At 48.2% G+C, this 27,786-nt stretch overlaps 2 protein-coding genes across 2 annotated transcripts in view; one reads left to right on the top strand and one right to left on the bottom strand.

The window, feature by feature from the left end:
• Positions 1–25,478, top strand: part of CCDC150 (coiled-coil domain containing 150) — a 43,690-nt gene extending 18,212 nt beyond the window's left edge. The window contains 15 exon segments of the mRNA XM_056861237.1: positions 1,760–1,852; positions 3,105–3,188; positions 4,579–4,686; positions 5,731–5,793; positions 10,765–10,893; positions 12,307–12,476; positions 13,652–13,742; positions 14,869–15,038; positions 16,665–16,791; positions 17,645–17,839; positions 19,338–19,406; positions 21,509–21,670; positions 22,822–22,908; positions 23,844–23,963; positions 25,266–25,478. Coding sequence (XP_056717215.1) covers positions 1,760–1,852; positions 3,105–3,188; positions 4,579–4,686; positions 5,731–5,793; positions 10,765–10,893; positions 12,307–12,476; positions 13,652–13,742; positions 14,869–15,038; positions 16,665–16,791; positions 17,645–17,839; positions 19,338–19,406; positions 21,509–21,670; positions 22,822–22,908; positions 23,844–23,963; positions 25,266–25,478 — 1,881 coding nt within the window.
• Positions 25,479–27,361: 1,883 nt separating this feature from the next.
• The window catches only part of GTF3C3 (general transcription factor IIIC subunit 3), a 29,142-nt gene continuing 28,717 nt past the window's right edge, over positions 27,362–27,786 (bottom strand). The window contains exon 19 of the mRNA XM_056861263.1: positions 27,362–27,484. Coding sequence (XP_056717241.1) covers positions 27,362–27,484 — 123 coding nt within the window. The remainder of the gene's footprint in view (positions 27,485–27,786) is intronic.

Consider the following 27,786-nt stretch of genomic DNA (forward strand, 5'->3'; position numbering starts at 1 on the left):
GCTTGCAGGGGTACCCGTCCAGACATGCTAATATCTTGCACCCGTACAGTAAAATAATCAATCCGGCCTCAGTTGTTTTTGGTTTCTCACAGAGGGCAGCCTTCCTCCCTCGTCGGTGTTTCGAAACACAAACCTCTTACGTTACCAAAGCTTGGCAAAATCAACAACGGCCCATATGCCTGCCTTCTCCGTTGTGGCCCCCACCTTGTGGAACGGCCTGCCTGAGGAGGTCAGGAAAGTTCCCCCTCTCCTGGCTTTCCGCAAACTGTGCAAAACTGAATTATTTGGGAAGGCATTTTTTTTACAAAGGTGTTAAGTGCCTTCAAGTCGCTTCTGACTTACGGTGACCCTATGGATTAACATGCTCCAAAATGTTTTATCTTGAACTGTCTTGCTCAGGTCTTGCAAACTGAGGGCTGTGGCTTCCTTTATAGAGTCAATCCATCTCATGTTGGGTCTTCCTCTTTTCTTGCTGCCTTCCGCTTTTCCCAGCATGATTGTCTTTTCCAGTGACTCTTGTCTTCTCGTAATGTGACCAAAGTACGATAGTCTCAATTTAGTTTACAAAGGTAGCAAGGCTTTATTATAACGAACTGTTTCAGGAAGAAAGCGTTAATAAAGAGAAAAGACTGTGGCCTGTACAACTGTGTATAGTATGTACTGTCTGTTTCTGTATGTATCCTGTTATGTAATTTCTGCTTTGTTTAATATGCCATGTTAATGTGCCATGGTTTTGCTTCAGTACTGCCTTCAGATTTCTGGTTGGTTCCAGATTTCTATAATTCGCACCCTATTGCGTAGTTTATCGAATGTCCCATCCTGGTGCTGGTATTAACTTGCTCTGTAATCTGCCTTGAGTCCCAGTGAGAAAGGTGGACTATAAAAAAAATGCTCTCTGCTAATAACAATTTGCTGGTAGTCCCCAGCCCGAAGAGTGTGCTGCTGTCCTCAACCAGGGCCAGGGTTTTTTCGGCCCTGGTCCCTGCCTGGTGGAACTCTCTCTCCAGTGAGACCAGGGCCCTGCGGGACCTAATGCAATTCCGCAGGCCCTATAAGACGGAGATGTTCTGCCAGGCCTATGGTTGAGGGCAGCAACAGTTTATAACGTGGCTGGCCTCCCTTCCCCCCTCCCCCCTCCCCCTTTTTTGCTCTGGTTCCATCTTATCTTTTATGGTGGGGGGTGGGCCTGATTCCCCCCGGACTCTCTGTGGCTTAGTGTTCTGCAAATGGCACTAATTGGTATAAATTTGATTTTGATGGCTCTTTTAATAACTATGTGTTTATAATTTTTATTGATTGTTGAAGTTTATGCATTGATTTATTTAATATTTGTTAGCTGCTCTGAGCCCGGCCCTGGCCAGGAAATGGAGCGGGATATAAATGGAATATAATAATAAATAAAATTATTTGGCCACAGAGTCAGAAGCGGGTTGGTATACCTGCTGGGTCTGCTAGTGGTTCTGATTTGGAAAATGAATCCAGTATAGGGGTAAATTTACAGCAGCAAGCAGTGCCGCCAGTAATTGGTCATCCATGCAGCCTGACCGATAGCTTGCATATCAGTGAACCGGCTGTATTTGTCTGGGCCCTCATGCTCTAATGGGAAGTGTCAAAATCCAGGCCCTTCAGGTCAAGTAAACTCCCAAGACCTGGCTGCATTTCTTCCACCCAAGCATGAGCCAATTGTGAATAACTGACTTAATGTCATACAGAACAAGTGAGTTTTTATTCCCCGTCCCCCAAATTTTATATTTTGAAGCTGGAAATTGACCCTTTGAAAGACAGACTGGCTTCACTGGAAGAAGAAAACAAGAAATTAACAGAGCGGGAAGCATCCCTGGAACACCAGCTGGTGAGCCCCTCTCCTGTGGACATTGTGTATTTGGATTTCCAGAAGGCTTTTGACAAAGTCCCCCACCAAAGACTGCTAAGCAAACTTCATAGTCATGGGATAAGAGGACAAGTCCTCTTGTGGATTGAGAGCTGGCTGAAAAATAGGAAGCAGAGAGTAGGAATCAATGGTCAGTTCTCCCAACGGAGGGATGTGAGCAGTGGGGTGCCTCAGGGATCTGTGTTGGGACCGGTGCTTTTCAACCTGTTCATCAATGACCTGGAGCTGGGGGTGAACAGCGAGGTGGCCAAGTTTGCAGATGTCACCAAATTATTTAGGGTGGTTAAAACAAAATTGGATTGTGAAGAGCTCCAGAAGGATCTCTTCGAACTGGAGGAACGGGCATTAAAATGGCAAATGAGATTCAATGTGAGCAAGTGTAAAGTGATGCATATTGGGGCAAAAAAATCCCAACTTCACATATACACTGATTGGATCTGTGCTGGCAGCGGCAGATCTAGAAAGGGATCTTGGGGTGGTAGTGGATAGCTCAATGAAGATGTCAACCCAGTGCGCGGCTGCTGTAAAAAAGGCAGATTCCATGCTGGCCATAATTAGACAAGGAATAGAGAATAAAACTGCTGTTATCATACTGCCCTTGTACAAATCTATGGTGAGACCACACTTGGAATACTGTGTACACTTCTGGTCACCAGTTACATATCCACCTAAGAGTAATAGGATCTAAACCACATTTTCCCAATTTGTAATATAATGGGCATGTTCCTCTGATCCTGCAGAAGAATTCAAATACCTAATTTGGCCGGATCAAGTAGATTGCCTAGCCCAGGTTGTTTTATCATGTTCACAATAGAATATTGCACGATAATAAATATATTACTCCCCGGATAAAACAGCTAATGACACTTTCTGAGAAACGGATGCTATGTTATCTGTTGTCAAGTAGATCTGTGAATTGTGTGAGAGATGTGGCAACTTTTCTCTTTATAGTGTCAAGAAAAAAATAATTTTCATCCCCCCCTTTTTTTTTAATATGTTAAATGGTAGATGAATAGCCAGTGGCTGTTAAATCTAGGGAAAGGAAAGGAATTCTGTGCCAGACAAAGATGGTTGTACTTAGTGAAGGTTTTGTTTGAAGTGGGGGAAACAGAGCAAAACAAAAAAGAACCCCAGAAGAATGCTAGACGTGCGTGGAGGAAGACCGGCATCCTTCTTGTCTTCTTGTGGAAGATAGCTTTTATTTTTCCCCCAGCATGCCCAGCAACAAGTGGAGCAGGCCCTAGCAAACCTGACGGAGGACAAAAATAAACTGGTGTACGACAACGGAAAACTTCAGGTAACTAAACTGTGCAAAGTACGACTGGCGCTCCTGCAGGCTTCCAGCATGGTGTAGTAGGTTAAGAGCGGTGGTTTGAAGCGGTGGACTTTCATCTGGAGAACCGGGTTTGATTCCCCACTCTTCCACATGAGTGGTGGACATTAATCTGGTGAACCGGGTTGGTTTTCCCACTCCTACACATGAAGCCAGCTGGGTGACCCTGGGCTAGTCACAGTTCTCTCTCAACTCTCTCAGCCCCACCTACCTCACAGGGTGTCTTTTGTGAGGAGAGGGAAGGTGATTGTAAGCCGGTTTGATTCTTCCTTAAGTGATAGAGAAAGTCGGCATATAAAAACCAACTCTTCTTCTTTTCCCTTTCCTTCTCTGCTCTGGTGCACTCTTCAGCGCCTTTGGCTGTTCCTTGGGCTGGGAAGGTCAATGTGGCATTCTTCCGCAGAGGACCAGGAAGAACTCTTTTGGGGGAGCCTCTTGGCTTCAAATCCTGCCGAGCAAATCCTGTGTCTTTCTTTCTGCCTCTGGAAAGACGTTTGAGTGATGGCTTGAGGGGAGGAAAGAAAGATCCTCTTGCTCGTCTCCTCGCCTGGGCTGTAGGATTGCCAAGGGCCACACTTCTGTTTAAGCTTCTCTAAAGGATTTTTTCCCTTCTTATTTTAACCTTACTTTTCTAAGTTGCCCCTATTTTCCTAAATGCACATGTGCATAAATATATATTCTTCCTAGTTGCTTTTCCAAAGCACCATTTTAATACTTCAGATTATTATTACAAGATGCCGGGGATTGAACCTGGGACCTTCTGCGTGGCAAGCTCTCCCACTGAGCCATGGCTCCCACCCTGGGGTTGCCAGTTCCAGGCTGGGAAACTCCTGGAGATTTGGGGATGGAGCCTGGGGAGGACAGGGATCTCAGTGGAGTATACTGCCATAGAGTCCACCCTCCAGAGTAGCCTTTTCCTCCAGGGGAGTTGATCTCTGAGTCTGGAAATGAGCTGTGATTCTGGGGGATCCCCAGGTCCCATCCCTAAGCCATGGTGTTGCCGCCATATGTAGGGAGAAGAGTGTGCCATCACCACTGTGTGGGAGGAAGGGCAGTGGCCATCTTCCTATGCCCCATGGTGGATCAAAGAGGCTAGGGGAGCGGCTTGGGAGCCCTGAAGGCCCCCTAAAGCCTCAGGCCAGCCCTCTGTGGGAAACACCACGCTGGACTTGGTGAACCCTTGGTCTGATCTTGCATGGCTACTTCTTTGGAAGAGGAAGTTAATGAGTATCTCTAAATAAGCAGAAATAACCCACCAGAATTCAGCCTCTGTCTTCTTCTCTCTGTCTAACGAATGCCACCCCAATCGCAGCTGCACTAAAAGCATGAAATGCATGTCTTTAATTTACTGTAGAGTAGGATGAAACAGCTGGAGGAAGAACTGCAGCCCCTCGCAGAAGCCCATTCCGAGAACAGTCGGCTTCGTAAACTGAACACAGCCTTGGAGACCGAATATAATCAGGTACAGCAGAAAAATTTGGCAATCTGTCATTTCTTGTTAGGAGTTGCAGGATTTTGACTTCCATTGGATTTGGAATGCCCTGCATTCAAGACAGGTTATAGAGGAAGTTGCATCTGAACAAGTTTTTTAAGAAGAGGTTAGATGGCCATCTGTCAGCAATGCTGATTCTGTGACCTTAGGCAGATGATGAGAGGGAGGGCACCTTGGCCATCTTCTGGTCACTGGGGCTGTGGGGGGGAGGTGGTTGTGAGTTTCCTGCATTGTGCAGAGGGTTGGACTAGATGACCCTGGTGGTCCCTTCCAACTCTATGATTCTAAGCCTAAATGCTAGAAACCTTGGCCAAGGTTGCTGAGCCTTTGTGAGACTTGTTTCCAGCTGTTTTGCAAAGCCGTGTCGATTGGAAATTCAAAATTCCACTTTAAAAAATATATCCAGAATCCCAGTTTCTACATGGCAATAATGGACCACCAAGGAGGTCCAGGGTTGCTACACAGGCAGGCAATGGTGTAGTGGTTAAGAGCAGTGGTTTGGAGCAGTGGACTCTGATTTGGAGAACAAGGTTTGATTCCCCACTCCTCCACATGAGCGATGGACGCTAATCTGATGAATGGGGTTGGTTTCCCCACTCCTCCACATGAAGCCAGCTGGGTGACCTTGGGCAAGTCACACTCTCTCAGCTCCACCTACCTCACAGAGTGTCTGTTGTGGGGAGGGGAAGAGAAGGTGATTGTAAGCCTGTTTGATTCTCCCGTAAGTGGGAGAAAAAGTCGGCATATAAAAGCCAACTCTTCTTCTTCTTCAATGGCAAACTACCTCTGTTCATCTCTTGCCTTGAAAACCTTATGGGAGCACCTTATGGCTATAACTTGACATCACTTTTCTCTACCGCTACCACCACTACCAATAATGGACATGCATAACACAAAGAAGTTCTGGGAAGAAATTACTTTTGGAAGGCACAGCTGCATTTTTCTTAACTTTCCCCCTCCTTGAGATTCCAAAACTCTTGGACCTGACTCCATTTCTATTGTTGGGAGTTTCAGGTGAATGCCGAACTTGGCTCCCTCAAAAGGAGCTTGCAGAAGACACAAGCGCACCTTAAACAGGTACTAAAATGACCCAAATTGCCTTTGTCTTAATCTTGCGTGAGTTTTTGTGGGTGTACATACCTAACTGGGAGTGGAAGAAGGGCGTTGGTGGGCCTGTGCGGGAGAGCCGGTGTGAGAGCCGGTGGTGTCAGAGCAGATAACTGCCCAGGGCTGCCTGATAGTGTTTGGAAGATGCTGCTGTCCACACTAGGTTTTTCTTTGTTTGGAGCACCAAGTGGGACTTAATATATTTGTACTCTTGCCTTTCAGGGTCCACGGAGGGGAGCTCTCTGACCCTTTCTGTCTTTTTTCTCTTGCCATTTGAGAGAATCAGAAAAGTTCAACGGGAGGGAAAAGGGCCTGATTTTGTGTGGTGAAGTGGTTAAGAGCGGTGGTTTGGAGTGGCAGACTCCAATGTGGTGTACTGGGTTAGATTCCCCACTCCTCCACACGAAGCCAAGCTGGATGACCTTGGGCTAGTCACATCTCTCTTAGAGCTCTCTCAGCCCCACCGACCTCACAGGGTGTCTGTTGTGGAGAGATTGTAAGCTAGTTCTCCCTTAATTGGTGGAGAAAGTCGGCATATAAAAACCAACTGGGGAAGGTAGTGGCAAACTACCCCGTAAACATAGTCTGCCTAGTAAACGTTGTGATGTGAGGTCACCCTATGGGTCAGTAATGACCTGGTGTTTTACCCAACTCCATGTTGGGAAATTCCTGAAGACTTTGGAGGGGGGTGGGGAGAGGCTGGGGAAGATGGGGTTTGGGAAGAACCTCAGTGTGGTATAGTGCCAATAGTGTTCATCCCCCAAAGCAGCCTTTTTCTCCAGGGGAACCAATCTCTGTTCATAGAATCATAGAGTTGGAAGGGACCACCAGGGTCATCCAGTCCAACCCCCTGCACAATGCAGGAAATTCACAACTACCTCCCCCCCACAACCCCAGTGACCAGAAGTTGGCCAAGGTCCCTCCCTCTCGTGATCTGCCTAAGGTCACAGAATTAGCATTGCTGACAGATGGCCATCTAGCCTCTTCTTAAAAACTTCCAGGGAAGGAGAGCTCACCACCTCCCGAGGAAGCCTGTTCCACTGAGGAACCGCTCTCACTGTTGGAAAATTCTTCCTAATGTCTAGACGGAAACTCTTTTGATCTAATTTCAGTCCATTGGTTCTGGTCCGACCTTCTGGGGCAATAAAAAACAACTCAGCACCCTCCTCTATATGACAGCCCTTCAAGTACTTGAAGATGGTTATCCTATCCCCTCTCAGTCTTCTGTTGTCTGGAAATTAGTTGTAATTCCGGGAGATTACCAGGCCCCACCTGGAGGTTGGCAACCCAACCAGTGTTATATCTGTATTATTCATACCAATGAGCTATTGAGGAATCTGAACCAAACATGCATAGCAATGAGCTTTGGGCACCTAATTCAGGGAGAAGGCTAATTGGTCGAGCCAGGAATGGAGTCCCGAGCTATTTATCTGGCTGTATCATCTCGTAACGTTTGGATTTCAGAAAAGGCGTTGGTGAGCCATTCCACCGTCTTCATTCAAATGACTCTGTAAGCTAAGGGGAGGGCCCTCATGACATCATAAACAGCGCCCTGTGGTCTCAGCGTTTCTGTGATGTCGTGGAGAATAAATGCCTTTGAATAAGAGCGGCTGTTGAGGATTTCACTTTTGAACCAGCCACCCAAGGAGGGGAGTAGAAATCCGATTCAAAATGGCTCCCGTGGACCCCCCCTCAGTGATAGAGCAACTTTCTAAAGCCCCACGTTAAAGTGGAGATGAGAGGCAATGTTTGCCAATGGAGCCTTTCAATTAATCGATGTCTCGGCCGTTTGCTTTTCTTTTAACCCTACCGCGCTTTCTCTGGGACATTCGTTTCTTCTGTGGTAAAGATGGCGCTCAGGAAAAGGAAGCCTTCCGACAGCTCCTTGCAGCAGAAACCCAGTGACCATTTTAGATCGTGCCTAGCCTGTGACCTCAAGGGGGGTGGGGCCCTCGAGGCTCGGTCCACCCACAAGCGCCGAGTTCGTTTCACCATCGATCTGCCCACGAGGGAATTGGCTTCCAAGTGCGGCGACTCCCCTGACGCTTCTCCCAGGACCCATCTGAAGAATATCAGGGCCATCGTGAAAGAGACCCTGGAGAACGAAAGGGAAGTCCCCGGCCTCAAATTGTCGATGTCTGAGTGGGATATAGATAGAGAGGGACCAGACCTCCAAATTGTGAGTGTAGAACCATAGATTGTCAACAAGTAGACAGGCGGTGCTGACAAGAGAGAGAGCTCTAAGAGAGCTGTGACTAGCCCAAGGTCACCCAGCTGGCTTCATGTGGAGGAGTGGGGGAATCAAACCCAGTTCTCCAGATCAGAGTCCACTGCTCCAAACCACCGCTCATAACCACTACACCACGCTGGCTCTCGTCCTCCTCTTGTCCCCTGGGCTTGGGCTTCTTCTGTGTGTGTGTGGCTGACTCCGCCTCCTGTGGCGGCCATTTTGTGGCTTGCCCCCCCACAGCCATTTTGTGGTTGGGGGGAATCCTTTAAAAACGATTTGGGGGGGGCACTTCTGCTGTGAGATGGTAAACCTCTGTCTAAATTGGGTAACTTCAGGCTGCAGTTGAGGGTTCACGAGTGAATGTTTCTCTATTTAAAAACACACACCCTGCGTTCAGTCAACTGCCATGTGGCAGAGAAGACTAGGGTGGGGCCCAATTCTCCCTGACCTCTTGTGTTCTATGAGAATGGCATCCTCAGCGTTTCTCTTTAAAGACATAGGACACCAGCGGGGTGGTGGGCCTTTCCCCTTCCCTGGTCCATGCCTGATTTCCACAACCGTCTCAGGTTAGGTTTTCGAACCTGGCAATTTGGTGGGCTTTTTTCACACCATTTCTTATCGATAGTGCAGAAAATTCCTGGGCTAGAATTCTCTTTTTTACCTTTCTCTAGATTTAACAGCCATTGGCTATTTGTCTGCCATTTCACACTTTAAAAAGGGGGGGGGGGAATTAAGATTAATTTTTTCTTGACACTATAAGGAGAAAAGTTGCCACATCTCTCATGCAATTCACAGATCTACCTGTTAGCAAATAAAATAGTATCCGCTTCTCAGAAAGTGTCATTAGCTGTTTTATCCAGGGAGTAATATATTTATTCTGTGCAACATTATTATGTGAACATGCTAAAACAATGTGGGCTAGGGAGTGTACTTGCTCCGGACAAAATGAGCATTTGCGTTCTTCTTCAATAATTTTATTGTACATCCCTTGAGTTTTGGCTGAGTCTGAGGCATTACACCTTGCCAATCAGAAACCTCGTCTAAATTTATGGATTTCTAATCAGTGGAAATAGTCTGGCAAGGAAAAAGTTCTGTTAAAAGGTATCTGGAAGAAGCGAGGTGGACATTTACGATTTGTGTCCTTAAATACTAAGGACCCATCTTCATTTAAGATCTTATTTTGTAATAGTTTACTGCTTGCTTTCCAAATACTATTCCTTGCATCTTTCAGTCCCTCTCCTTTCTTTTTTTGTGAACCATTTCTGAAGTTGCCGTAAGACAAAGATTATTAGGAACATAATTTTATCTATACCAGCCTTGAGCTCTGCCTTTCTTGTTGGGCTAAATAACTACTCTTTCTAAGCGAGTAATTTGTCTGACTTTCCTCAGGATGTTCTATGATGCACACGTTTCCTTGTGAAGGTTGTCTAGTAGATGGTTTTTATAGGCTAGTGCAGGGGTCTCCAACCTTTTTGAGTCTTTAGGCACCTTTGGGATTCTGACATAGGGTAGTGTGTGCAACCACAAAATGGCTGTGGGGGGCAGGCCACAAAATGGCCGCCACAGGAGGCGGGGTCAGCCACACACACACAGAAGAAGCCCAAGCGCAGGGGACAAGAGGAGGACGAGAGCCAGAGTGGTGTAGTGCTTAAGTCCAGTGGTTTGGAGTGGTGTAGTCTGATGTGGAGAACCGGGTTTGATTCCCCACTCCTCCACATGAGCGGTGGAGGCTAATCTGGTGAACTGGATTTGTTTCCCTGCTCCTACACACGAAGCCAGCTGGGTGACCTTGAGCAAGTTACAGTTCTCTTAGAGCTCTCTCAGCCCCACCTACCTCACAGGGTGTTTGTTGTGGCAAGGGGAGGGGAAGGTGATTTAAGCCGGTTTAATTCTCCCTTAAGTGGTAGCGCAAGTTGGCATATAAAACCCAGCTCCTCCTCCTCTTCCTCTTCTGCTTCTTCTTCTTCTTAATATACTGGGCTATAGGAGTGACAGAGAATGCGACCAATGCTGTAGTGGTTGCTGCTGCTGAAATAATGGTATTTTAATCTGCACCATCAATCAGATCTCTAGTGGTCAATCAGAAACCCTCCTGGGAAGGAGCCCCACCTACTTTCTAAAATCACGTGGTGGCCACCAGGAAAGGTGTTGGTGGGTGCCATGGGACCCATGGGCCCTACGTTGGGGATCCCGGGCTAGTGTGTGAGGGTGAGTAGAGGCCTACCTTGAAGATACTGTGGGTTTGGTTCCAGACCACCACAATAAAGCGAGTCACACGACTTTTTGGGTTTCCCAATGCATATAAAAGTTACGCTTACACTGTACTGTAGTCTTATTAAGTATGCAATAGCACGTTCTAAAAAAAGCACCTACCTAAATTTTAAAATAATTTATCTCTTAAAAATGTGACGCAGAGACACTAAGGGAGCAAATGCTGTTGGAAAAATGGCGCCGATAGACTTGCTCGATTCAGGGTTGCCACAAACCTTCAGTTTGTAAAAACAACAACACAATATCTGTGAAACGTAATAAAGGGAGGCGCAATAAAACGAGGTATGCCAGTATATAGTAGTTACCTGAATAGTTGGTTTAAGTTCTGAGGTTTTCATGTTTTCTGAACGGTCTTGATAAAATTATTTTTCTCTTCTGCACTATAAATCAGTTCTTCACATTTAGTAAAAATAATCTGTCTCTCTTTTATTTTGCAAAAGACACGGTCTGCCCTCGAATGCAGAGAGGAGGATTTTTTTCTGGCAGCCCAATCCCGTGACGAGGCATTAAGGGAGAACGAGGAGATCAAGCAGCTGATGAGCACGAATGAAGAAAGAGGGAAACGGAAGGTAACAAACCTTACGTTGGAATGAGGCAGATCTCCTGCCGAGGTTGCGGAACGTCTGGTCGGCCTCACCGGCACGTCTAACCCTGATGTCCACATCTGTGTCACGAGGGAGCTCATAAATCGTGAGGGTGCTCTGCAAATTCCTCTCATGTTTCTTAGTTATAATAGTTAGTTTTAGTGTATGAGAAATGGAGAAATGAAACAAGAGATAGCAGAACTAAGAAGAAGAAGAGATGGTTTTTAAACCCTGCTTTACCAAAAGGAGTCTCAATCTGGTGAATCGGGTTTGATTCCCCACTCCTCCACACAAAGCCTGCTGGGTGACCTTGGGCTAGTCACAGCTCACTTAGAGCTCTCTCAGCCCCATCTACCTCACAGGGTGTCTGTGGTGGGGAGGGCAAGGGAAGGTGATTGTAAGCCGGTTTGATTAATCCTTAAGTGGTAGAGAAAGTCAGCATATAAAAACCAATCCTTCTCCTTTGTCTCCTTCTCCCCCCCCCCCCCGCATGTTTTACAGGCCACATGTCTTTGACTGCTAGAGATTGTGGCCAAAAGTTTACCGTACCAGATCTCTCCGGGGAGAGAGATTATTCCGGGGGAGCCAGTGTGGTTCATTGGTTAAGAGTGGTGGTTTGGAGTGGTGGACTTTGATCTGAAGAACCGGGTTTGATTCTCCACTCCTCCACATGAGCTGCGGCCTCTAATCTGGAGAACCAAGTTGGTTTCCCCACTCCTCCACATGAAGCCAGCTGGGCTACCTTGGGCTAGTCACAGCTCTCTCTGAACTCTCTCAGCCCCACCTACATCACAAGGTGTCTGTTGTGGGGAAGGGAAGGTGATTATAAGCAGGTTTGATTCTCCTAAAAGGTAGAGAAAGTCGGCATATAAAAACCAACTCTCCTCCTCCTTCTCCCCTCCCCAAATGTATTACAGGCCACGTGTCTTTGATTGATAGAGGATTATGACCCAAAATTGACCTTACCGGATCTCTCCAAGGAGAGAGATTCTTCCAGGGGAGCCAGCGTGGTTCAGTGGTTTGGAGTGGTTTGAATCCCCACTCCTCCACATGAGCAGTGGGCTTTAATCTGGTGAATTGGGTTTGATTCCCCACTCCTCCACACAAAGCCTGCTGGGTGACCTTTAGCTAGTCACAGTTCTCTCTGAACTCTCTAAGCCCCACCTACCTCACAAAGTGTCTGTTGTGGGGAGGGGAAGGGAAGGAGACTGTAAGCTGGTTTGAGTCTCCTTAAAATGTAGAGAAAGTCAGCATATAAAAACCAATTCTCCTTCTTCTTCTCCTCCTCCTCCCCCCCCCCAACCACACGTATTACAGGCCATGTGTCTTTGACTGATAGAGACTGTGACCCAAAATTGACCTTACCAGATCTCTCCTTTGCTTTCTTTAAATTGCCAGTTGACATTGCTGCGGCGCAAGCTGGAAGAAGCCAAGGGGGACAATCTCAAAGTGACCACTCTGCTCGAGAACGTGCTGACTTCTCACAAGAAAATGGAGAAGTCTCTGGAGAAGACGCAGGCGGAGCTGGCCCGCAAGGATTCGGAGCTCGCCAGCTTGAGGAAGGATAGGTAACCGGGCGTGTGTCTCTTCGCTACGTGCATGGTGTTTTAGGTCTCCGGTGGGATTGAGTGGTGAAGCTAAATTGGCCGTTTATATTAAAAGCCAAAAGATATCTTTAGCGGCTAATGGGGGGTGTTAATGAAGAATGTAAGAAGATTTTAAAAAATGAAGTATGTTTGCCAAATTTCTGTTCCACATAAAGGAATTGATCATTAATTTTTGTTTTTTGGGGGTGAATTAGTAGAAGAAGGACATCTGATACAGAGGGCATTTTTTAAAAACCTTCACAAAAGAGAATGGGGCATGTAGCTGGCGTGAAATTTGTATCAACTGCATGGGGGGGCAGGAAGAGAAACTGATTTGGCATAGAGCGCAAGAACAAGACCAAGTAGTAATTACCCTGGGGACAAAACCGATATATGAGAATGTTTTTATGGTGTCCCCGCTTTATGGCTTAGAATTGTAGCGTTGGAAGCGACCACCAGGGTCATCTAGTCCAGCTCCCTGCACGATGCAGGAAATCCACAACTCCCTTCCCCCCACAGTAACCCCCTACTCCATGCCCAGAAGATGGCAACAAAAACTCTCCAGGATCCCTGGTCAATCCAGCCTGGAGGAAAATTGCTTCCTGACCCCAAAGTGGCGATTGGTACTGCCCTGGGCATGCAAGAAAGCACCACAAGAGCCAAACACTGACGCAACCCTTCCTGCCCTCCCTCTCGTGATCTGCCCAAGGTCATAGAATCAGCATTGCTGACAAATGGCCCTCTAGCCCCTGCTTTAAAACCTCCAAGGAAAAGAGAGCTTACCTCCCGAGGAAGCCTGTCCACCGAGGGACTGCTCTAACGGTTAGAAAATTCTTCCTAATTCTTTGCCGGAAACGGTTTTGATTTAATTTCAACCCGTTGGTTCTGGTCCAACCTTCTGGTACAGAGCACAACTCAGCACCATCCTCTGTATGACAGCCCTTCAAGTACTTGAAGATGGTTAGCATATCACCTCTCGTTTTGGTATATCCCAGAGTTACAAAATAAGGTAATGTTCTAGCAGTGCGAGCCTTGAGAATGGAGTGGGGTAAATTCAGCTGTGAGCGAGATGTAGTTTTGGTGCTCATAAGGCCGGGGGAGAGGGGAAGGTTCCCTTTATCTCTTTGTCCTCGTTCTTTCTTGGCTTCCACATGCAGGACCCAAAGCCAGCAACAAATCCAGAAGTTGGAGGCAGAATTGGAGCAGTGCCATAGCCAGCTGTCCTTGGAATCTCAACACAGTATTAAGGTAAAAAAAGAAAAAGTGTGGTGTGGTGGTTAAGAGCAGTGGTTTGGAGTGGTGGACTCTGATCTGGAGAACTGGGTTTGATTCCCCACTCCTCCACATGAGCAGCGGATGCTAATCTGGTGAACTGGATTTGTTTCCCCACTCCTCCACACGAAGCCAGCTGGGTGACCTTGGGCTAGTCACAGCTCTCTCAGTCCCACCTACCTCACAAGGCGTCTGTTGTGGAGAGGGGAAGGGAAGGTGATTGTAAGCCAGTTTGAGTCTCCCTGAAGTGGTAGAGAAAGTCGGCATATAAAACCAGCTCTTCTTCTTCCTCGTCTTCTTCCTTCTCCTCCCCCCCCCCTCCCACCGTGGTTAGGCTGGTACACTTGTCTGTCTTGGCTGGAAAATGCCGTCAAGTGGCAGCTGACTTACAGCAAGCCCATAAAGTTTTCGAGGCAAGAGGTAAGCAGAGGTGGTTTGCCACTTCCTGCCTTTGTGTAGACACCCTGGACTTCCTGGGTGGTCTCCCATTCGAGTGCTAGCCAGGGCTGACCCTGCTTAGCTTCTGAGATCTGAATAGATTAGGGCCTAATTAAGTACTATCAAGCTGCAGTGGACTTATGGTGATCCTGTAGCGTTTTTGAAGCAAGAGACAGACAGGTGGTTCGCTGTTTGCAGTGGAGGCTAATCTGGTGAACTGGATTTGTTACCCCACTCCTCCACATGAAGCCAGCAGGGTGACCTTGGGCTAGTCACAGCTCTCTCAGCCCCACCTACTTCACAGGGTGTCTGTTGTGGGGAGGGGAAGGGAAGGTGATTGTAAGCCGGTTTGAGTCTCCCTTAAGTGATAGAGAAAGTCGGCATATAAAAACCAGCTCTTCTAATGACAAGCGAATGTGCTGCTCTTCATAAGTCCCTTTCCTAGTTAGGGTGGGTTATTTCCTCTCCCTCTAATGTGAATCAAAGCAACAAAGGTTTAAATAAAGTAACTAATCAAATGCCGTCCTGTATAAAACTGTCTTCATCTGCCTCCTGAAGATCAACAGCTAGGGGGCTGGGCGCACCATCCCGGGGAGGTTGTTCCATATCTGTGGGGCTGCCACTGAAAAGCTCCTCTCTTGTGTGCTTTCCTCCCTGCCAAAAGACGGACCCGCTTCGTAAAGCCCTGGAAGTCATGAAAGGGGACAACAAGAGGCTGGCCCAAAACCTGGAGCAGACGCTGGAGAGCAACAGCCTCCTGCAGAGCCAGCTGGCACGCTTGCAAGAAGAGCTGGAGAGTAAAGATGCCGAGTACCAGCAGCTTGTGGAGTGCAGGTCAGAGTGCCGCCGCCCTCTTGGCCAAAGGGCCCTTTCCTTCCCCTTTCTCTTCTGTGTAGCCGGATTTTGGTGAGGGAGGACCTCATTAACGGAGGCCACACAGCACCCCTCCTCAGGACGTTCTACAAATCGGGAGGTTTTTTTTCTAAGTAGTCCCTTTCCCCCCACTTGCAATGGGTTCTGGGGGACAGTTAGAATCATAGTGTTGGAAGGGACCACCAGGGTCATCTAGTTCAACCCCCTGCACAATGTGGGAAATTCACAACTACTTCCCCCCCTCAGAGTTATTTTATATTTATTTATTTACTTAAAACACGCCAGGATGTGATGATGGCCGCCAACTTGGAAGGCTTTAAGAGGGGAGTGGACATGTTCATGGAGGAGAGGACTATCCATGGCTACTCTTCAAAATGAATACTAGTCATGATGCATACCTATTCTCTCCAGGATCAGAGAAGCATGCCTATTACATTAGGTGCAGTGGAATGCAGGCAGGATAATACTGCTGCAACCGTCTTGTTTGTGGGCTTCCTGGAGGCACCTGGTTTGCCACGGTGTGAACAGACTGCTAGACTTGATGGACCTTGGTCTGATCCAGCAGGGCTGTTCTTATGTCCTAATTTATTAGCCACATTTCTACCATACAGGAACTCAAGGTGGCTTACGATTTTAAAATACACTAAAGCCAATAGACATTCAGTAAAATCCATAAAAACCCACTAGTTAAAACAATAATTTAAAACTGCCGGCAGGCAGAGGAACTAATCCAACGCCGTCCTGAATAAAACTGTCTTCAGCTGCCTCCTGAAGATCAACAGGGAGGTTGTTCCACAACTGGTGGGGCTGCCAACAAAAAGGCCCTGTCTTGTGTGCCCACTAGACAAGTGTCTTTGAACGATGGGACAGTTAAGAAGGCCTCTCCCTGTGATCTGAGTTCCCAGGCAGGAATGTAGATAGGAAGATGGTCCTTCAGATATTGTTCACCCTGCCCTGAGGATAAAATCCCACATCCTCCATTTCTTCCCACCTCCAGATCCTTGAAAAAAGGAGTCACGTGTGGAGTAGGAATGTCCACTGAGGGAAAATAATACTTCTCTATCTGTGAGGCTAAGTTTGTGTAATGAGCTTCTGGGTACAGAAGACACGGATGGCAACAAAGACCAGGGAGAAACCTATTCTTCCAAAAGTGTTGATTGTGCTTCAACGAAACTGGGAAGCCACCCTTTGCTCCCACCCAGCAGGGTGGGGAGGGGCTGTGGCTCAGTGGCAGAGCATCTGCTTGGTATGCAGAAGGTTCCAGGTTCAGTCCCCATCTCCAGTTAAAGGGACTGGGCAAGTAGGTAATGGGAAAGACCCCTTCCTGAGACCCTGGAGAGCCATAGGGAGGGGCCGTGGCTCAGTGGTAGAGCATCTGCTTGGCATTCAAAAGGTCCCAGGTTCAATCCCCAGTGGCATCTCCAGCTAAAGGGGCAAGGCAAGTAGGTGATGTGAAAAACCTCTGCCTGAGACCCTGGAGAGCCGCTGCCAGTCTGAGTAGACAATACTGACTTTGATGGACCAAGGGTCTGTTGCAGTAGAAGGCAGCTTCATGTGTTCATGTGATTTCCCTCTGCCTTCCTCAAGGGACCAGCTGATCGAGGAAGCCAAGGTGGAGGCCCAGCTGTGTGCCCAGCGCCTGGAGACCCTCAAGAAGCAGTTCCAGGTGGAACGAGAAGCGATCAAGAAAGCGGCCCAGAAGGAATCGGCTGAGGTGGGGGGCTCTCGAGAGCTCTGCTTGGCCTCTTTTCCAGAAAGTGGGGAGGGGGCTGGTTTACTGCCATCATTCTGACTGGCACACACACACACAAAACCCCAACCCGTTGCTTTGAGTCTTCTCCATCTCAATAGCATAAAGACGCGCACTTTGGAGGGCCAAGCAGTTCACGGCTGTAACTGAACACCAAGGAGACTGTCCATGAGAGCCAGCATGGTTGTGGTGGTTAAGAGCGGTGGTTTGGAGCGGTGGACTGTGACCTGGAGAACCAGGTTCGATTTCCCACTCCTCCACGTGAGCAGCGAAGGCTAATCTATACACGCAGCCTGCTGGGTGACCTTGGGCTAGTCACAGCTCTCTCCGAACTCTCTCAGCCCCACCGGGTATTTGTTGTGAGGGAGGGGAGGTGATTGTAAGTCAGTTTGATTCTCCCTTAAGTGGTAGAGAAAGGCGGCATATAAAAAACAACTCTTCATCGTCTTCGCCGTCGTCTTCCATGAGAGCCAGCGTGGTGTGGTTGTTAGGAGTGGTGGACTCTATTCTGGAGAACTGGGTTTGAATCCACACTCCTCCACATGAGCGGTGGAGGCTAATCTGGTGAACCGGGTTGGTTTCCCTACTCCTCCACATGAAGCCAGCTGGGTGACCTTGGGCAAGTCACAGCTCTCTCAGAGCTCTCTCGGCCCTGCCTACCTCACAGGGTGTCTGTTGTGGGGAGGGGAAGGTGATTGTAAGCCGGTTTGAGTCTCCCTTAAGTGGTAGAGAAAGTCGGCATGTAAAAACCAACTCTTCCTTTTTTCCTGACGCTGAGAGGGAACACAGACTAACCCCTTTTCTCGGCACCCTCCAGCTGAAGAAAGCCCTGGACGAGGTCTACTCTAAGTCTGCTGACGTGTCACGCTGTAACAGGGAGCTGCGGGCCAAAGTGGTGGAGCTGGATGAGGCGCTGGTCAGTCACAAGGAGAGGGTGAAGAGGCAGAAAGTGTTGATCACCCAGTACTTTAATTCCAAGACGAATAATGCCCGGAACACAGACAGGATAAAAGTGAGTTGATGGACGAGAGCTTGTGTTCTCGTTGCCGGCGAGGTCCCCTCGGCCTGGGTCTCTCTGCACTAGGCAGGAATCGCCTCAGATGCTGCCGAAGCAAAATTTTTATAAATCTGCACAGCCGCTCAAATCTCCAGTGGCCAAAAGCCCCACCTGGCCCTGCCCACTTTCTAAAAACTCTTGGTGGGCAGCAGGAAAGGTGTTCGTGGGTGCAGTGGCACCTACTGGCGCCTCATAGAATCATAGAATTGGAAGGGACCACCAGGGTAATCTAGTCCAAACCCCTGCACAATGCAGGAACTACCTCCCCCCACACACACCCAGTGCCCAGAAGATGGCCAAGGTGCCCTCCCTCATGATCTGCCTAAGGTCATAGAATCAGCACTGCTGACAGATGGCCATCTAGCCTCTGCTTCAAAACCTCCAGGGAAGGAGAGCTTACCACCTCCCAAGGAAGTCTGTTCCTCTGAGGAACCGCTCTGACTGTTAGAAAATTCTTCCTAATGTCTAGATGGAAACTCTTTTGATTTAATTTCAACCCATTGGTTCTGGTCCTGCCTTCTTGGGCAACAGAAAACAACTTGGCACCCTCCTCCATATGACAGCCCCGCAAGTACTCGAAGATGGTTATCATATCCTCTCTCAGTCTTCTCCTCTCCAGGCTCAACATACCCAGCTCCTTCAACCTTCCCTCATAGGACTTGGTCCCCAGACCCCCTCACCATCTTTGGCCTCATTGGGACCCGTGGCTTAGCCCTTGAAGCACTCCAGGGGGTGAACTTGCATACCTTTTGAAACTCATCTGGCTGGGCAGCCTTTAAAGGCAGGCCTTTTTGGGGATGAGGTTGTAATAATCCAAGGTCTGCCCGTGGCAGTGCTGCGTGAATTGTTTTTCCCCTGTGTCACTTTATGTGTCTTAAGTTGCATCTAGTGGGAATGTAAGTAAGGATCTGGTGTCTTGTGGGTCTTCCCCTGGGGAGTCTGGGCTGCCGGCCCCCTCTCCTTGACTTCCGGTGGCACATAAGAACATAAGAAAGGCCCTTCTTGATCAGACCAAGGCCCATCAAGTCCCACAGTCTATTCACACAGCGGCCAATCAGGTGCCTCTAGGAAGCCCACAAACAAGACGACTGCAGTAGCACCATCCTGCCTGTGTTCCACAGCACCTAAGATAATAGGCATGCTCCTTTGATGCTGGAGAGAATAGGTATGCATCATGACTAGTATCCATTTTTACTAGTAGCCATGAATACCCCTCTCCTCCATTAACATGTCCACTCCCCTCTCAAAGCCTTCCAAGTTGGCAGCCATCACCACATCCTGGGGCAGGGAGTTCCACAATTTAACTATGCCTTAAACCAGTGCAATTTCACCTTGGAGTAATGACTGGGGTTTGGTGGCTCTAAGACTGCCCAGCAGAGGAGTTCATACTTGTCTTCTGACAATACAGTCTTCTCTGCATGCTCCAATGTCATTTTTGTGAATGGTCTTTCAGGAAATTGAACAGGAGTTGAGGCAAATGGAAGAGATGAAGGAGCAGTACCAGAAGAAAAACCAAGAGCAGGTAACACGCTCAAGAGGGACAAGGGGGGCTTAAATGACTGAGCACGTCGTCATGAGACACCTTCGCCACAGATCGTTTCGCTCCTCTCAAACCGTAATTGGATCGTCATCTGCAGCAGCCCAAACCGAGTTCCGTTCAGCCTGAGCTCGTCAGGGCACACAAGGGAAGCGGGGCCGGCCTTGGTCAGTCCTCAAATGGGAGTAGGGTTGACAACCTCCAGGTGGTGGCTGGAGATCTCCCACTGTTACAACTGATCTCGAGGTGACAGAGATCAGTTCCCCTGGAGAAAATGGCTGCTTCGGAAGGTGGACTCTATGGCATCATACCCCACTGAAGCCCCTCTCCTGCCCAAACACCGCTCTCTCCAGGCTCCACCCCCAAAATCTTCAGGTATTTCCCAACTTAGACCTGGCAACCCTAGGTGGGAGACAGCCAAGGAAGTCTGGGGTTGTTGGGTGGAGGAGGGCAACGGCCAACCACTTCCACTCGCCTCTTGCCTGGAAGATCCCATGGTTGGGGTTGCCACGAGTCAGGTGCGACTCAGTGGAACGTTCTCTCCAGGCACTTTCCCATATGCCAAATAAGGCACTTTCAGTCCACTTTAACTATTGTTTGCAAGTGGATTTTGCCAGTTCGCACAGTAAACTCCAGCTTCAAAGTGCATTGAAAGTGGATTGAAAGTGCATTATGCGGCATGTGTGAAAGTCCGTCTCTAAATTGGATCGCAAAACGTTTTGCGCATGCGCGTTCTCATGCTGCTGCTTGGGACTTGCTGGTCGAACGTGCGGTGGTCTGTGTGGGTGACGCGTCAGGGCTCCTCCAGGCCATAAGTGGCTGCTTGCGTGTGCTGAGCTTGAGCAGGGTGGGAGAGAGAGTGTGGTGTAGTGGATAGAGCGGCAGACTGGGACTTGGGGTGACACAGGTTCGAGTCCCCACTTCTACCATGGAAGCTCGCGGGCTGACCTTGAGCCAGTTACAAACGCTCATCCTGACACACCTCGCAGGGTTGTTGTGTGAAAATGGAGGAGGGGAGATCAATCTTTTAAGCAGCTTTGAGTTACGACTTGGAGAAAAGCAGGACATAAATAAATTTCCTGCATTGTGCAGGGGGTTGGACTAGATGACCCTGGTGGTACCTTCCAACCATGATTTTATGAAATGCAAATGGAAGTCTTGTGGCCTCATGCAAGTCTATTGAAGATGCAGCATCTATGTAGCCTAAGTAAATAAGTTTTGTTAATGAGCAATAAGGATCTTCAGGTGGAAGAGGAGGAGGGGCTCAGCCAAAATTAAAGTTAAAAAAGGGTCAAGCAGGTGAGCAAATACCTTTTTACTGTGCCTTGAGGCTTCCATTACCATCACCCAGGTTTTCTTTTTCTGTAAACAACATTGGCATTCACACCTGTGAACTTAGGCAGATCATGAGAGGGAGGGCAGGAAGGGTTGCGTCAGTGCTTTGCTCTCGTGGCCCTTTCTTACATGCCCAGGGTAGTGCCGATCGCCACTTTGGCGTTAGGAAGCACTTTTCCTCCAGGCCAGATTGCCCAGGGATCCTGGAGGGGAGAGCCAGCGTGGTGTAGTGGTTAAAAGCGGTGGACTCTAATCTGGAGAACTGGGTTGGTTTCCCCACTCCTACACATGTAGCCAGCTGGGTGACCTTGGGTTCATCACAGTTCTCTTAGAGCTCTCTCAGCCCCACCTACCTCACAAGGTGTCTGTTGTGGAGAAAGGAAGGGAAGTTAGATTGTAAGCCGGTTTGAGACTCCTTTCAGTAGAGAATATAAAAACCAACTCCTCTTTGTTCCATCTTCTGGGCATGGATTAGGGGTCACTGTGGGTGTGGGGGAGAGGTAGTTGTGAATTTCGTGCATTGTGCAGGGGGTTGGACTAGATGACCTTGGTGGTCCTTTCCAGCTCTATGATTCTGTGACCCACCATGCAGGCTCGGAGGCTCCACAGACTTGACCGGCATCTTTTTTGTGGTTGTGAATAGATGAATGTTGGGAGGGGGACTCACCCAACTAAAAACCAGCAGAGGAATCCCACGTTATTTACAGTTTTTTGTGGCCTCATTAGATGTGTTCCCCCCCCTTCATGTCTAGTCTGTCAGTATCAAGCAATTTATCAACGAACTGGCATGCCTTCAGACCGAGATGCAGCAGCTGGCCCGGAATCAAGAAGAGGTGGCCATGCAGAACAGACACCTGGAGGGGCGGCTGGAAGTCGAGCATCAGCAGAGGCAACAGCTGGAGGAGCAGTGCAAGGTAACCCAGCAGCCTGAGGGGTGGGAGTCTCGCAGCTGCTGGTCCTCTGGGTGTCCCGTCAGCTGGGGATGGAGAGCGCTGGCCCTGGGCAATCTTCCTCCTTACCTGGCTCTCCTGCTTGGTCCATTCTAAGGTGTCATAACTGGAAGCTCCATCATGATGGGTATCCGTGTTAGTCTGTCCATAGCAGTAGAAAAGAGCAAGAGTCCAGTAACACCTTAAAGACTAACAACATTTCTAGCAGAGTATGAGCTTTTGTGAGCCACAGCTCACTTCTTCAGGTGAGCCAGCGTGGTGTAATGGTTAAGAGCTGTGGAGTCTAATCTGGAGAACTGGGTTTGAGTCCCAACTCCTCCACATGAGCGATGGACTCTAATCTGGTGAACCAGGTTGGTTTCCCCCCTTCTCCACATGAAGCCTGGTGGGTGACCTTGGGCCAGTCACAGTTCTCTCTGAACTCTCTCAGCCCAACCTACCTCACAAGGAGACTGTTGTGGATGGAGAAGGGAAGGTGATTATAAGCTGGTATGAGACTCATTAAAGGTAGAGAAAATCATGCTATAAAAACTAACTCCTCCTTTTCTTATCCTACCAGCCAGCGTGGTGTAGTGGTTAAGAGCAGTGGTTTGGAGCGGTGGGCTCTAATCTGGAGAACCAGGTTTGATTCCCCACTCCTCCACAGGAGCAGCGGATGCTAATCTGGTGAACAAGTTGGTTTCTCCACTCCTCCACATGAGGCCAGCCGGGTGCCCTTGGGCTAGTCACAGCTCTCAGCCCCACCTACCTCACAAGGTGTCCTTTGTGGGGAAGGGAAGGTGATTGTAAGCCGGTTTGAGTCTTCCTTAAGTGGTAGAGAAAGTTGGCATATAAAAACCAACTCTTATTCTATTTAAGATGATCTATGTCAATGAATTGGCTTAGATCCCATATTCCTGTTCCACTGATGGAAATTTTCACCAATTTTCCACAGCCCTCCCTCTGCTGGCCTGTGACTCCCGCCTTGCACAGTTTCTGCATTCCTGCATTTCCCAGAAGCGACAGTTTCTATTCTTTTGACCTTGGTTCTTGGTTGACTTAGAAATTGTTCACAGAAGGATAAGGAGTAATTTTATTTTCCAATTTATGTTTGTTTGTTTTTTTGTATCCTTAAGACTCTGGAAGAGACAGTCACATGCTTGAAGAAATGCAAAGAGGATACCGAAAAGAAACTGAAAGAAGCCAGCGTAGAGTCCGAACAGGTCAGTGCAGAAGTTGAGGGGAGAAAAGAGTGTCAAGTTGTTTATTACGTGGCTTTCGGATGCCTAACTCGACATGTCTTCAGTGTTTCAGGAGTGCTTTTTGATAGAGATCGACGGCTCTCAGGCTGTTGGTCATGACCTCTCTTGTCTCAGCTGGGTGAGACCTGGTGGGAGGAGGAACACAGTGGTCTGGGAGAAGGGCTTCCGGAAAATGTGGGCTTGCCTCAGCTTAAAGGGCAAAATGACCACCAAATTCAGTCTGCTGCTAAAGAATGCTGTATATTTAACATGAAAAACAAAGGGGTTAATCTGGAGAACCGGGTTTGATTCCCCCACTCCTCCGCATGAAGCCTGCTGGTGATTGGGCTAGTCACAGTTCTTGCCGAACTCTCTCAGCCTCACCTACCTCACAAGGTGTCTGTTGTGGGGAGAGGAAGGGAAGGCGATTGTAAGCTGGTTTGAGTCTTCTTAAAAGGTAGAGAAAATTGGCATATAAAAAACCAACTCTTCTCTCTTCTTCTGATGGTCTAAGAAAATACAGCTGCTGTGGAGTCTGAGTACTGAAGGCAGCTGTACTCAGGACGTGGTAGTACATTATTAACATGAGAAGAGTCCCATCCAATTTAATTACATTTTGATGGGCCAGTTTATTTGAATTCCCTTCCCATGCCTTCTGACCTGAAGATGCTTGTTAGGTTGTTGGAACTAGAGACATATCCTTTTAGCATCTCTTGGAAGCAAGAAGGAAAGATCTTTGTCAGGGTGACAGTTGTGCCTTTCAGATGAGGGAAGGCTGTAACTCTGCTTAGGAGGGCGATATTTTAATGGATTTAAAACCCTTTCATTGATCTGGAAGATCGGTTTTCGGAGGCGGAAGATGGAATACCGGTCCTCACGTGCCCCCTCTTCTCTCTTGACTGTCCCCCCCCCAACAGATAACAGCTAATCTAGAGGAAGCGCATCATTGGTTCAAGTCCAAGTTTGACAGTCTGCAACGGGAGCTGGCCAAAAACCGGCAGCAGAGGATGCCTGGAGAACAAGTTTATGAAGAAGAGGTTAGTAAGGGAACGCCTTCTGCCAGAAAAAAATAAGTGTTGCAGAATAGAATTGCTAAGCTGCCCCCCACCCCCCATAGCGTGCGCTGGTGCACTCTCAGGAGGGGGTGAGGCGCACTGATTGCACAGTCAGATTTGGCGCCGGCTGTGGAGGAGTAACTTTACGCCTGTGATAAAATCAAAAAGGCCCAGCTTCTGTTAATGGCAGGCCGAGAATTTTGCTTGATCCTTTTTGTTGACCAGTAACCCACTCCATCCCAGGTCTGCAATATGGGGGACTTTACCTCTTTATGAATCTGTTGTATGAATTATACGAAGCGCTACATGTCATTGGAATTGTTCAAACAACTTGCATGGCGGTTTGAAGGGGGAACTGCACGTCGCAAAAGGACTGAGGGCATTGTTCTCTTAACCCCTTCCTCTGCCAAAAAAAGCAACTTCTTTTCAAGCAGAGATATTTTGAAAGAAAAAAAAGTATTGAAAACTTGCAGCCACTATTTGTCTCTAAACACTTCCTTCTGAATGAGACATGCAGACTTCCACTTACCAGGCATGTGTTTCACAGAGACTACATTTGTTATAGTTTTGGCCGGATCATTATAATTAAAGGCTGATGTGTTGCAACTGACTCCAGGCGACCCTTCATGAGGGTTTCAAGGCAGGAGGTGAGCAGAGGTGGTTTTGCCACTGCCTTCCTCTGCAGAGCAATCCTGGGCTTTCCTTGGTAGTCTCCCATCCAAGTACTGGCCGTGGCTAACCGTTTAGCTTTGGAGATCTGATTAAATCGGGCTAACCTGAGCTATCCAGGTCAGGCCAAGAGACAGACAAAAGTGGTTTTCCTCTTCCTTCATCTGCATAGCAACTCTGGACTGTCCTCAGGAGTCAGCCTGGTGTAGTGGTTAAGAGTGGTGGTTTGGAGCGGTGGACTCTGATCTGGAGAACCGGGTTTAATTCCCCACTCCTCCACATGAAGCTAGCTGGGTGACCTTGGGCTAATCACAGCTCTCTCAGCCCAACCTACCTCACAAGGTGTCTGTTGTTGGGAGGGGAACGGAAGGTGATTGTAAGCCGGTTTGATTCTTCCTTAAGTGGTAGAGGAAGTCGGCATATAAAAACCAACTCCTCCTCCTCCTTCTTGGTAGTCTCCCATCCAAGTACTAACCATGATCATCTGGGCTCTCCAGGCTGCCAAATGACCATTTGGACAGAAATGAAAGCGTGGGAAGCTTCGCATACGTTTCTGTTGTGAGGCCTCTTCTCTGAGAGGGCGTGCCTCCGACGAATCATCCTCTCTCTCAACAGGAAAGGCTGGTGAAGCTCCCCAGCCAGGCATGCCTGAAGCGCTGGGAGACCAAGCAGCACCTGAAGCTCATTGCCAGGAAGTATCTGAGCTGAATTAGCCATGGGCCTCGGACTGGCGAAGTTCCCAGTGGCAGGAGGCAATGGCCCCGTGCCTGTAAACGAGACTTATCAGACAAAGGAAGCTGCCATGTGCCAGCGGTGGTAGTACTCTGAGGAGAAGGCTGTAACGGCTGGACTGTTTCAACCCGTGAGCATCCATGCGCTTGCTGCCATTAGTGAAGGCGGTCCCATGTGAGCTATATTAACAGACAGTCATTTCTGAAAAAACTATACAAACCGGCAGCCAGGAGACCTCTGGGCTGTAAATCGTGTCCATTAAAAATCGGTTCAACATCAGAATACTTCTGAGGCACTTCGGTTGTGTTACAAAATGTAGGGTTTGCCCCAGTGCTAAAAACGTCTTCCTCCTTAGCCGGCCATTTTTTATCTCCAAAGAGTATAAAGTGTTCCACTTACCTTTCTCCACAGCCCAGTCCTTCACCACACTGGATGTAATTAACACAGAAGGGCTTCCTTTGTCACGCAGAGCAGGTGAAGGCCTCAGAGTCCACCACACTAAATCCTAAAAAAAAGGACCATTGTGTAGGTAATACGGGAAGTAGGGAACCCCAGGGGCAGTTTCTCAAGTATCCTTTTTGTCTAAGCTGGCTCTCCTGTAAATAAGGCTATTTGATATGGGACCCAGGCTGCTCTGGGATAATTCGGAGCAAGCGGGCTGGACCCTGCTGCCTCCTTGCAGAGGTGGGGGATGGTGGGCCAGTGCCTATCGAAAATGTTTCCTTCAACACAGCTACGCCGGCTCAGAAGTTCGGTTCCCTACTGAACCAATCAGCCTCACTGTGCACTGCTGCCGTCTCCCGGAGATCATTTATACAGCAATGCTTCTTCATTGTCAGTTAGGGCAACAAATTGGCCGGGGGAGAGGATGAATCACAGCCGGAAAACGACCCACAATATGATGGGTCGGTTTATGGCTTCTCCATACATAAACTCTTAACTTCATTATCATTCATTCTCTATTGAATTTAAATTTGTGCGACTGTTTGTTGGTTCATGCAGCTGGAAAATGCATGCTTCGGCCTCTGTAAAAAAAAAACCCTGTTGGGCCAAGAGAGCCAGAGTGGGTGGACCCTGCCTCTTGTACGAGGGGAAAAGGTTTTCCAGAATTAGCAGAATGAACTGTCAGGATCTGACCTATCCAGTGACTGGGTCTGAGCGCAAATCATGGGTGAGAATGCGTTTTCTCTTTTTTAAACCCCTCGTTCTAGACCACTACAGTACAAGCGTGTACATTTGATATATCGGTGTGTTTCTATAACAGATGTGTGTGTGTGTGAATTTTATTCATTTTGTAATTTACAAAGGATTAAAACATTTTTACAGCAGTATTTGTTCTTGTCTTCCAGGGTTGTTACTCGCCTCTGAATAAACAATTCCTCTACTTAAGATGTTATGCGTGAAGTAGGTGGCATCCATACGGGTTTGTTTGTTCATAATCCAAGCTAGGTTGTGCAGTTGTGTTGGAGGACTTCGGCCGGTCTCCAATCTTCCATTCCTGGGCAAGGTGTGAGAGCAGGTGGATACTTTGCACTCCAGGGGCTCTTGAAAGAGACTAATTTTCTGGGCAAGAGGCTCACAAACTAGCTAGAACTGAACACTTGGAACAAATTTGCTAGAAGAAAGTCTGCATCCTATTGAGAAGAGTAACGCTTATGCTGTTCACAGTCCCCCCCCCCCGCAAAAAATAGAAAATATTGCACATTCCAAATCCCTTCTCCAGGTGGCATGGTGTCCTCCATCCCTGTGGGGAATGTCCTCAGTAAAGCCAGAATGCTTGAAGCTTCCTTTCAGCCAGTGAGGAAAAGTACCCCATAACTGACAACCCAAATCTATATTACAGCACCGAGGGCCATAATTCCACAAGTTCGAACTCTTCCTCTCAACTTCTACACATATTTGTGTCCCGCTCAAAGGCGGGGGCCTCACTCCTCACAAGTGGGCTCCCGCGCATTCTTTTTCAGCACCCGCGACTCTTGTCACACGGCCCCATGGGTGTACAGCAGCTTCCGAGCCATTCTAATGTTCCCGCTGCTCTGATAGATGAGCGATAAGTTGAAGGCGATGTCCCTTCGCAAGTCTGTCTGGTCAGCATCTATTCCCTGATTTGGGGGGAAGGAGGTAAAAAAAAGCCCATCAGCCTCTGAGCAAGAAAAGACAAGAGGTCCTGCAATTCTCCTGTACCGCCAGACATACCAAATACATATGAACAATCAAAGCAACCGTTTTATACTTGAAGCCTGATACATCCATTATACTTTAAGAACATAAGAGAAGCCCTGCTGTATCAGACCAAGGTCCATCAAGTCCAGCAATCTGTTCAAACAGTGGCCAACCAGGAGCCTCTAGGAAGCCCACAAACAAGACAACTGCAGCAGCACCATCCTGCCTTTGTTCCACAGCA

Source organism: Euleptes europaea, chromosome 15 (genome assembly GCF_029931775.1).
Source record: "Euleptes europaea isolate rEulEur1 chromosome 15, rEulEur1.hap1, whole genome shotgun sequence".
NCBI classification, from domain to species: Eukaryota; Metazoa; Chordata; class Lepidosauria; order Squamata; family Sphaerodactylidae; genus Euleptes; species Euleptes europaea.